The 12,252-nt window shown below is 39.4% G+C and overlaps 1 protein-coding gene across 1 annotated transcript; it reads right to left on the bottom strand.

Moving 5' to 3' along the window:
* Positions 1-3,978: 3,978 nt before the first annotated feature.
* Positions 3,979-4,917, bottom strand: LOC114627694 (olfactory receptor 56A4). Its single transcript, XM_028775584.1, has one exon. The coding sequence runs from the start codon at positions 4,915-4,917 to the stop codon at positions 3,979-3,981; it is 939 nt and encodes a 312-aa protein (XP_028631417.1).
* Positions 4,918-12,252: the final 7,335 nt, after the last annotated feature.

Below are 12,252 nucleotides of genomic sequence, written 5' to 3'. Positions count from 1 at the left end.
ATAGCAATGAATTACTACAATATAGCAGCAAGAGACAGACATATAAAGAGTTTAAAACATAGGGGACTCTTAACTACCAAGAAAAATGAAAATGTATTCGAGATTTTATTTTTAACCACCTTTTATTAATAAATAATGGAACCCATAATTTATAGAATAACATGAATCCAGATTTTGAATATATTACTTGCTAAATATTTATAACAGTTTTTGTAGATAACATTATTTATTTTACTGGTAGATAAGAAATCAAGGATTAGAAATTTTAAGTAGCCTGCTCAAGTTTTATACTAGAATATGAAACAGACATAGTTTAGATTTTTTTAAATAAATTCATTTATTGTGAAGGGTCAATAGAGAGGGTTTTGATTACTGAGTTTAATGAGATCTAATTCTAAGATTATAAGATACTGAAAGAAATTTTACAATGACGATAAATCAGAATGGTATAGATAAATAAAGGAAGATTGTAAAATATGGACAATATTTTCAGAACTGGAATACTTCCGTGGGTCTTTGTGAAAGAGAGGGCCCTGGAATCTGGATTTCTTTCACTGAGATGGATCAATTCAGATAAAGGAGAAAGGGAAAGAGAGCACAAAAGTCCCATTGTAAGGTAGGCCTGTGCTCCCCTCTCCTCCCTCTTTTATCTGTGTGGTATGTACATTGGGGGCCAGCTGTGGTTCTGCAACCTTGGTTTCCTCCCTCAGGGTGGCAGGTGCTACTGTACAACAAGCTGATAGAATATATGGGACCTTCAGGATCCCCATCTGTCTGGGATACTTGTCTGAGAAAAGCCTTCTCCAAGGATTTGGGTGATACAAGTCTTTGTTTTTTGGAGTTTTTTTTGGGGGGGGGATATATATATTTTTTCTTTATTTACATTTCAATTGTTTTCCCCTTTCCAGGTATCCAGTGTGGGAACCCCCATCCCATCTCCTCTCCCCCTGCCTCTATGAGGGTGCTCCCCCACCCATCGTACCCTCCCCCCCTAGCATTCCCCTACACTGGGGCATCGAACACCCTCAGACCCAAGGGCCTCTCCTTGCACTTAGGTCCACCAAGGCCATTCTCTGCCATATATGTGGCCGGAGCCAACTCTTTTAGAGGATACTCAGTGAAACATCTCAGAGGATCTTCAGTATAAAACCTGATGTGACTACACATTATTCAGGATGAAGAAAGGCTATATATGAATCTTAGAGAGTGGAAAGGAGTTCTATGGGTAAATGCAAAATCATTGGCTTGAGTTTAAAGTACTGGGAATGCCTCATTTGCATGGAAAGACATTCCAGGAATGCCAAGTACTTGCTGGGCAGGTTCTTTTTGAGAAACAGAAAGTAGAACTTGTAGGTTTGCCAAGGACTATATACCATTTCTTAGGTAGAAGATTAGGGGTGTGGCTCTCCAGATAAAGCCAGACAGGGAAGAGGAAGCCCCACTAAAACAAGGGAGTCCTCCATTTTGCACAGAGCTCAGAGGAGCCATCCAGACAAGGTAGGTTGCAACCTTAGGTAGCCAGATTTCCCAACATGATTGTATAATTTGAACAGTGTTGTCATGGTGACAGCAAAACATGTGTAAACTGGAAACACACAACTACTAGGATGCCACGCAGTGAAGATACTCTCAAAATCTGCCATGCCAGTCTATGATTTATTCCATGCATTATATTCACCAAAGTGTTTTATATACAGGAATGACATGGTAATAGTGGAATTTTAGGAAGATCCTGTGTCTTCGAGGTGATTAAGATGAGACATAACAAAGCTACAGGTATAATAGAAAATTTCAGGTGAGAGAAACATGGAGTGTGTACTGGGGGCTGACAAAAAGTAACTGCTATGAGATGTTAGAGGAAAAGTCAATGGGGAAGAGTTGAAAAGATACAAAGCATCAGTTGTAAAAATTAGTAAAGACAGTTTTCAATTTTGATACATAGATGAGGGTATATCCACACAAATACTGATATAGACAGACACAATGTAAGGTGTCTGAGAAGACTGGGTAAGCCACCAGCTTTGAATGTTGAGTGTATGGGCTTAGGGATGCAAACAGAGGAATGGAGTTGTGCTTCTCAGAGATAGTTTTGCACTAAAGGTACACTTGGAATGAAATGAAGCATATTAACCAGTTAAAATCACACAATAGTAACTCACATAGAAAAGAGGAAGAAGGGATCCTGAAACCCTGGAACTGACGTGTAATGAGGGGGAGAAGATGTGGGGTGCAGACTCCCCAGGAATAACTACTGAGTGCTGTGTCATGAGGCTGCAGGAGATGAGTGTCAAGGTGACAGATGACTTAGCCTTCAGCACCACTTACACAGTCAGCATTGTGATTTCAGGTTGACAGTTTTGAAATGAGTCATTGAGTGGCAGAGATAGCATCTCTCTCAAGGCAGCTGTGTTCAGTGTTTACTCTTATCCCTCATGAGAGCAGGACTCTGTCTAGTTCAGATGTGTGGAATACTCACCTGTAAACATGTATCCAGAAAGGATTTTCTTCCTTAAATCTAACTTTATTCCCTTGTGTTGCAGGTTAAGTCACTTTGTTCTTCTGATGAGCATGATAGAAGTACCATGTAACGTAGCTATATCAGTTCTTACAATTAAGTCTAAGACTTCCTCATCCCCTCAAATGCCTTCCATATTGCCCCCACTTCCTCAGATTTATTCTTCATTTCCTTTTCGAGATTCTAATATAATTACAACATTTCTCTGGTCCCTTTCTTCCCTCCAAACACCCCCATATACTTTTGCATGTTCTTCAAATTTACAGCATGCTTTTTCATTAATTGTTATTACATGCATATATTCCTAAATATAACCTGCCCAGTCTGTATAATGTATGTATGTTTTCAGAGCTGACAGTTTCGCACTGGACAACCAATTGGTATGCTCTTCCCTGGAAAAGAACACCTCTCCCACTCTCTCTCCTCATTTGCCTATAGACCTTTGTGTAGGGCTGAGACCTCATTGGTTTTTATCCATCCATTTTGGCATGTTCTTTGTGCTATGATTATGAGTAAAACTGCAAAATAGTAGAAGACATTTTACTATGAAAAGTAAATCCTGGAGTTTTCATAGTGGGAAACTGTGGGTACACTTTATCAAACACTGTAGTAGAACAAATAGACAAATCATCTCATTTGTACTTGGGATGGGTCAAGAATGGGCACAGCTGGTGTCAAAAATCAGATGAAAAGTTTTAAATCTAGGATTGGAGAGATAGCTCAGTAGTGATTTCTGCTTTTGCACAAAACACATGCTTCGATCCCAGCACCTACATGGAACCTAACAACCATCTAAAATTCTGCATTCAAGACTGGAAGCCCTCTTCTGATTTCCATAGACATCAGGAAGCCTGATAGGAAAAACAATTAGACACATAAAATACACAATATTTTTAATTTAAAAATACAAAATCTCTTCCAATCAAATATGGTATATAGTGAGACTAGCCTGGGCTATGGGAGGGTGGAATAGAAGAGATGAGAGAGAAGGGGGGAAGGGAGGGGAGAGAGACTGATCTAGGAAGCCACTAAAAGGCACATTTGCCAAAAATAAAAGAGCTGAGATGCTCAGGATAGAAGAGCTCCACCTCAAGAACCACACAGTTAAGACCACTGTCAGTGTTTTGCCCAAACTATTCCTTCATGGCAAAAAAACCCAGGCAGGGCTCTGACACAGTGAGTCATAAAGAAAAGGACAAGGACTATGGGTCCTCTCCAAATCCTGCAGGTCTTTTCCTGCATGTCATGGAAGCTTGTATCCATCTTCTTCATAGCAAATTTTTCTTTTAAACAGCAGTAAAGAAACAGATTTGAAAGTGAATGTTTCATATGCTGCCTAAGATGTTTGTAAAAATCAAACTCAAAATCATTTAGTATTTAAAATTTTAATTTCTTTTCAGTATAAAAATGATTTCCTATTTTCCCATTATTTATTATGAGTTCTAAGGGTGGCAGAGTACCTCTTACAACCTCCTCAGCAAATTCTGGATTCCCTGCTTGATCTCCCTGGTTCTTACCCCGTAAACAATGGGATTCAGAGCTGGAGGGATGAGGTGATGCAGGATATTGAGCAGGATGGGGACATCCGGCGGAATCTTCTCCCTGGCCAGGTTAGTGACGACCAGCACCAGCAGGACTGTGCTGAAGAAGAGGATGAGGATGAAGTGGGAACCACATGTGCTCAGGGCCTTGGCCACAGCTCCCTCTGCTTTGATCCTGAGCACAACTCGGAAGATAAAAGAATAGGAGAGAACAATGAGAATGAGGTCAGAGCCCAGCAGGGTCCAGCCTGCTACAAGCTGATATAGCTTATTGAAGGTAATGTCATCACAGGAGAGCTTGGACACTGACAGGTTGGTGCAGATGCAGTTCTTGATGACATTCTGAGCACAGTACTTTAGTCTGGCAGAAAGGATGGGAACAGGGAGAGAAAAAAGGACATTCCGGCTTATAATGAAGATGGCAGCCCTAACCACAAACTGGTCCGTGATGATGGACGGGTACTGCAGAGGCTTACAGATGGCCACATAGCGGTCATAGGCCATGACCATGAAGGTGCAGGACTCCATTGTCAGGAAACTGTTCATGACAAACATCTGAAGGAAGCAGGAAGAGAAGCTGATGGATTTGTTGTCAAACCAGAAGATGGCCAGGACCTTAGGTATGACTGTGAGGCAGAGTACAATGTCCAGCAGGGATAGAAGGCTGAGCAGGTAGTACATGGGCTCATGCAGAGAGGCCTCCATCCTGATGGTGATGAGAAGGGTGGCATTGGCCCCCATGGCCAGGAGGAAGAGGAGGCTGAGGGGCAGGGACAGCCAATGCTGCCAGCTCTGGTAGTTTGGGAAGCAGATGAGGACGAAGTCAGGGACTGGACCTTCAGAGTTGTTAGATAATGCCATGGAAGAAATTCAAATCAAAATGGAAATCCAAAACTCACATAATGAAGTCAGTGAAGTAACACAGAAAATATATGTTCTAGATAAAGTAGTGCTCAAGTTTCCATCCTGTTTGAACCTGTCCCAGTGAAGTTTTAAAATCACCATCATTATCATCATAAATGTATCAAAGAGCACTGTGCTGAATATGTCATATTCATTAATTCATTCCCTTCTTTGAAAAAACTTTTCCTGGAGGGCTTGGAAGATGGCTATCAGTGAAATGCATCCAAAATCATCCTTCACTTCCACAAGCATGGGCATGGTCAAGCACATCAGTGCACGCACATACACACACACACACACACACCACATACACACATGCTGCATGCATTTTTAAAATATTTTTTTAAAGAAAAGGATTAAGCATTCAGTATTCTGGCCATTCTTATTGATCAATGTCATTGATCAAGTAAATGTTGGAAAAACTAAAGAAATAGAAAAGAACTCTTCTATGTCAACACAGCAACTAAGTTAATTCTCTGTTTTAGTTTTTATGGCAGAAAGAATCAAACTTTCCTTAAAAACAGGAATGAGGAAATAAGGGGTTTTAATGGCAAGAAAATTAACCTGTTTTAAACAGTGAAATTTTTAGTCTTTTTTATTAAAAATAGATTTTAATATATATTTTTATAATTTTTTCATATAATATATTTTGATCGTGGTTTCCTATCCCCAACTCCTTCCAGATCCTCCCTCACGTTCCTATCTACCTAAATCCGTATCCTTTCTATCTCTCAATAGAAAACAAACAGCAACAATAACAACAAAAAACAGAAGAGAACAAAACCAACAAAGAGGGAAAAAAACAACTGAAAAGCACAAGAAATGCAAACACAAACATATTTGTACACAGAGAAATCCCATAAAAACACAAGATACTGGGAAATTTTCAAAGTATCTGCATAGTTTTCTAACCATCATTGTAACTATTCTATTCCTGAAAAATAGTAGAAAATTGGAGTTTTCATCTGAAAATGTGCTTTTTGTATTGAAAAAATTAAATAGAGAAGTAGTAGAATACAATCCAGTGGCTGGGAAACAAAACATTTTTTAGAGTCTGAATTTTAGACTAGGAATTTTCAAGTGGGGTTGATAGTCATTATGTCATAGAAAGGGAAATATGTGACAGGACACAGCAGTAGAGAATACTAGAAAGGATCTGTCTAAGCGACCAGTGAGAATTCTTGAGTACAACAGGGACAGGGACAGAATATCAAGTTTCCCTCCACTCTTCTTCTCTCATGAGCAAGTTTCCATGCTGGAAACCAATAATGAGAACTAGCCACATGACAAAACTGTGGCCTTCTGCTAGGTAGATGGGTAACAGGACAATAATCCTATTATAATAACAGGAACTTGGATTTCCCTATATATTTCCACAAGATACAAGTGGCTATGTGGGGCACCAACAATGATACCATTTTCATGTTGTTGGATGAAAGCTAGCATCAAGTCAATTGGATAGAAGTGGCTTTTCCTATAAATACGTTATAATATATATGTGTATTAATATAAATAAAGAGACCATGAATTTGAGAGAGAAGGGAGATATATGAGAAGCATTGGAGGCAATGAGAAGGGAAAAGTATATAGTTATATAACAACTTAAAATACATTAAAAGACAAATGGCTTTTCCTCTGAGATAGAAGAATATTGGGCAAGTTTGTAGATATCTTCAGAAACAAGTAGAAAATGTCTTACTCTTTTGATTTGCTTTGGAGGGTGATTTTCTGAGATCACTTGTTCTTCAGAAAACAACATTTTAGTTTGACTCCTTACAAAAAGGGGTCTGTTGCTGGTCATAGGACAGACAATGTTCTTTGGGATTTTTTGTTACTTTGTTTATTTGTTGGTGTGTGTGTGTGTGTGTGTGTGTGTGTGTGTGTGTGTGTGTGTCTGTGTATGTGTGTGTGTGTGTGTGTGTGTGTGTGTGTGTGTGTGTGTTTGAGACAAGCTTTCTCTGTGTAGTCTTGGCTATCCTGTAACTTCCTCTGTAGACCAGGCTGGCCTCAAATTCAGAGGTCCAACAGCTCCTGCCTCCCAGGTACTGGATTAAGGTATGTACTGCCAGACCCAGGTCAGACAAGGTCCTTGAAATAAGACCCTTAAAATAGCTGCTCTCTTTCAACAATGACTCCCATATCAGTTTCTTTTCTTCACTCTATCTTTAACAATGTATTTTATCTTAAATCTTTCAGGAATGTATTCTCTGTATCTAGTGATGGGTCTCATAATGACGGTTTCATTCAAGTAGAGAAATAAGGTGCTTTGACCACATTCATCCAAATGCCCTCTCTTTTCTTCCCTCTTCCCATTCCCACAGTAAAGCTTTCCTAGTAAGGACAGAAGTTCTCCAGTACTCTGTAGACTGTAACTCCTTCAAAAGAGAACTCTGGAGGATTAGAACTAAGCATGTTTGAGAAACACAACCAACACTTGAGTTGACATCTACCAGAGGAACAGTAGAAACTCATTAATAAGTGTTAGGTAAATAAGCCTACATTAGAAGTCCTTTACCTAGTAAGCAAACTTGCCAATGCTTCCTTATACATAGGAACCAATCATTCTGGAATATGGGATCCACACTCTAAAATCTCATCTGTTGGGATTCTAGTTGTTTCTTTTACAAGATGACTCGGGAACTAGGCTGTACATCAACTCCTGTATCAATATGTACTGTTTCTGTGCCCATGCTAAAGAGACCTGCATCAGAATTTAGCACCTTGCAAGCACATCTAATTCTTCCCTCACACAAAATTTTTGAGCCTGTGTCCAATTCATTGAAGATTATACACAGAATGAAGGAATAGCTTATTTATAATCTCCTTCTGCAAAAATGTATAAACAATTCTAAAAGTCCTGTCAGATCTCATAAGTACCCTCTTGGCAGCACAGACAGCATTGGCTGCACCCTTAAATCTCCAGTGATGCTCCCCTGCATGGGGACATTTAAATGCTTTTTCTCATTTGCATAATCTACCACCTTTTCCCCTGCTGGGCAACTGAGAAACTCATCACAGGTAGGTAAAGATGTAAATGCTCTTAGTTAAGGGAACTCTTACAAGGCAAGCTCACCTGTTGGTTGTTATAACATCTGTCCTGTTGATTCCTTCAGCGTCTGTCTTCTTGATTTCTAGAACTCAGACTGTGCTTTCGTATTCAAAATAGCATCATTTAAAGGAAAACTTTAACCTAGGGCTGTCCTGATTAGGAATTTTTCACATGAAAAAGATAAAATCTTCACCCTCTTAAAAGGTAAAGTTCCCTTTAGCTGACACTCAACATAGGGAATAATAGAGTGGTCTAACCCTGCACAATTAAAATTGGCAGTATGCAGGGTATGCATGTAAAAGAAGACTGTTCTAAATTCTCCTTCCTTCTTTCTTTCTTCCTTTCTTCCTTCCTTTCTTTCTTTCTTTCTTTCTTTCTTTCTTTCTTTCTTTCTATTCCTCCTGATTTCTACAGTTTAAATTTGATGGATTACATTTTTAGATCTATTTCTTATTTTCTCAAATATAAGGAAATTTTTAAAATAAAAATGTTAAATGCATGAATGCCTAGTAGATAAATGGTACCCCTGTAAATGTCATGTGACAATTGAGACAAAGACTGTGAGTGCATGATTTTGTAGTTAAATAAATTAATAACAAATGTCAAGCTGTTTGCAGATTTAATTTAATTACAGTAATAAGAGTAAGAAATGAAACACAATTGCTCAGTTTCAATGAGGCCTCAATCTAGTTTAGGTCCTGCTACACATGAACAGCAAACACTGGACCCCTGCTAAGACCTCCCAGTCAAGCTCTTCCCCACTCAAACTCTGTGTTGTTAAGTCCTCCCACCCCATACCAAAATTAGTGGCAGCCAACCTTGCCCAACAACCAGCAGACACGATGAGCGTGTGTGCCTAATAGACTTTGAAATAAATAGGATTGAAATATAGAGCTGAAGCCACCCAGGGTTTTTGTTATGACAAAAGAAAAATATGACCTATTTGGAGTGTAGAATTGTACCCTCCCGATTGTCCATTAATGAGGGAAGGGAAGCAGGATCATGTGTCTAGGATTATATTGTTCTCATACTCCTGCTCTCCAAGCCTAATTCACAACTTGGCAAACTTGTAAAATAAACTGCCTTACCTTTACTACTCTTAGACTCCAGTGATCTTTTTATGAAATGAGAATCTTTGCTTCTCACCATAGCTATTTCTGATATTTATTACAATGTAGTTAGAACCTAAATTCAATTCTTTTATCATAAGTATGCTTCTGTGATTCACTGTCATTGAAAACTTAGGCTTTGATAAGGGTGTGTGTGTGTGTGTGTGTGTGTGTGTGGTGTATGTGTACACAAATGTTTTTGTTTCCCTAGAGGTCAATCTTGGGGTACACATAGACGCTATAGACAATCATTCTATATTTGGAAAGGGAAGAGATGAAATGTAGTTGTCACTTTAGCCCTTTCAGAATCCCATACACTGGACAGTGTATGGACCAACAAACAGTAATTAACTGTCTGGAAATGAGTACATGTAAGATTAAGATTAAGGGGTCAGAAAATTCAACACCTGAATTGGGTGAGGTCCCATTCCGTGGAGCACAGATGATACCTCTCACTGTGTCCTCTCATCATGAGAGTGCTGATTGGGTCCACCAGCCACAGATGACTCAGCGTTAAGTTTTTAAAAATCACTTAAGTCAGTGTATCTTACACCAGAATCTAAGTGCCTTGGTGGATCAGCACCTATACTCTAATTCATATTGAAAGAATTCTACCTTCTTTCCATACCAACCTCCTAGACTCCCACTCACTCCTCAGTGTCTCCTTCATGTAGAGTCCCTGGCACTCCTGAGACTCACCGACTTCAGAAGTACCAGCCACTGCTGCTGGCTATCGGCTGCAGCATAGTATTATAGATGCTCCTCTGTGTATCTTTTCTCCCCTGTTGGCCATGGAGTTAATACTCTTATTAGGTAACACGAAGTGCCCCTGTGGTTCATTTCTCAAGAGAAAAAAATTACAGAAAGCATAGCAAGGTTTAGAAAAGGTCACAAAGATCTGGAGAGTCTAAATACAGAAAAAAAATGTTAAATGAGGTAAAAATGTGCCAGAAACAGAGATAAATCTAATGTACAGAGCTACTTTGTGTGTAGAATCTAAATGCATTGAATTCGGGAAAACAGACAATAAAGTAGTAATTACTAAGAGGCTGAGAGTGGGGGAAGTAGAGGGATGAAGGTTGAGATGTCCAAAGGCTCAGTGAGGAAGGATGGGAAAGCCACAGAACTCAATGGACAGCACCTAGACCAAGCACGCTTCAGATTTTCATTAGCAATGCCTTCTTCCTTCCTTCCTTCCTTACTTACTTACTTTTGTTCTTTCTTCTTTCCCTTTTCCTCTCTTTCTTTCTTCTTTACTTTCCTTTTTGTTGTTTTTGAGATAGTGCCTCATACCACAGCCATATTCTTGCCTCAATCTCCTGAAAATTATAGATATGAATCACTTCCACCAGCTAAGCTCAAAACACCATATCATACACCTATGTAAAATATATACTCCCCTTTTGGCCATGCTCAGGATTAAACTCAGGGGCTCATGGGTGCTAGGGAAATGTTCTGCCACTGAACAACACTCTCAGTCCTAAATACATACAGTTTTCACTTACATTTTTTCAAAAGACAAGGAAGGGATAGAAGGGGGAGGGTAACAAGAAAAGGGAAGTGATTGTAGTTGAAGACAGTTAATGTTTTCATAGATATAATTGAATAAAAGTACTCATTTATATATGTGAGATAAATTGAAATATGGGGAGTTTAAATCATCTTTCCAATTCAAAAGTCAGGCAGAGACATAGCCAGGGTATGGAACCTTAAATCCAAGTCTCACTGTGACAATAGTGAATGTAAGGTGGCTTTTTTGTGAGCACATTTAAGCAGAGTTCCATTCATCATTCTGTACAAAAGAGAAAGAATGAAACCTGGTATTCATTACAGCTGGTTTATTAACCCAGTGATTCATGCAAGTCATATGGATAAGAATTTAAAGTTAATGAAATCACATAAGGAAGTATTTAGCCTACCTATTAGAAATGTGGAAGAAATGTAGAGAAAGTTGGTCTAGTGATTTCAGAAATGTATTTGACACTAGTTGATTATGGAACTACAGGGTTCCTTAGACCTCTTAAGCCAATAATATACAACAAAATCAATCAAGGAGAACATTCCCTCAGCAACCATGAGGAGAGAAGACTCCTGGACCAAAGAATATTCCTCTCTTGGTTAATGTACACACACTTAACATTTGTTATTATAAAAGTGAATATAAGCCAGATGCAGTGGCTCACACCTTTTTTCCCAGCCCTTGGAAGACAGAGGCAGGCAGATCTCTGTGAGTTCAAGGCCAGACTGATCTACAAAGCAAGTTCCAGTACAGACAGGGCTACATCAAGTGACCCCGATTTAGGATCTCTATGGAGAAATAGGATTGAAGGAGCTGAAGGATGGTGACCCCATAGAAAGATCAGCAGTCTCAACTAACCCAGAACCTTGGAAGCCCCCAGAGACTGAGCCACTAACCAGGGAGCATACATGGGCTGGTCTGAGCCTCCCCCACCCCCATCCCTAGCATATATATAGCAGAGGACTGCCTTGTCTGGCTTCAGTGGAAGAGGCTGTGCCTAATTCTCTAAAGACTTAAGGCCTCAGGGAGGAGGATGCAAGATTAGGGGAAAAGGACAATGAGGCAAATGAGATGGGTAGGGGCAATGTCTGGAATGTAAATAAATAAAATAATTAAAATCAGAAGCTTCTTTTTTTATTTTTTATAGATTATTTTATTTATTAACATTTCAAATATTATCCCAGTTTCCCCTCCACAAACACTCTATCTCTTCCCCATCCCCTTGCTTCTATAAGAGTTCTCCCCCACCTACCCACCCTCTCCTGCCTCAGCACCCTATCATTTCCATACCCTGGGTCATCGAGCCTCCTGAGGATCAAGGGGCTCCCCTCCCAGTGATGCCTGATAATGCAGTTCTCTGCTACATACCCAGCTGGAGCCATGGGTCCCCTCTACATGTGTACTCTTTGGTTGGTGGTTTAGTCTCTCAGAACTTTGAGGGGTCTGGTTGGTTGATATTGTTGTTCTTTCTATGGCCTGGTTCAGATATGAGAGGAGATGGAGGGTCAGGATTTTGAAAGAAGGAGACTAGCAGTGAGGGAGAGAGAACTGGGGGTAGCAACTAGAAAGATATATATATATATATATATATATATATATATATATATATATATATA

This window comes from Grammomys surdaster, unplaced genomic scaffold (genome assembly GCF_004785775.1).
Source record: "Grammomys surdaster isolate TR1022 unplaced genomic scaffold, NIH_TR_1.0 256, whole genome shotgun sequence".
NCBI lineage: Eukaryota > Metazoa > Chordata > Mammalia > Rodentia > Muridae > Grammomys > Grammomys surdaster.
The sequence above is the reverse complement of the archived record's forward strand: the minus strand, read 5'-3'. Positions and strand labels throughout refer to the sequence as shown.

Bases quoted from the DNA above. Each gene is read 5' to 3' on its own strand.
- LOC114627694 (XM_028775584.1), bottom strand. From the start codon at position 4,917: ATGGCATTATCTAACAACTCTGAAGGTCCAGTCCCTGACTTCGTCCTC.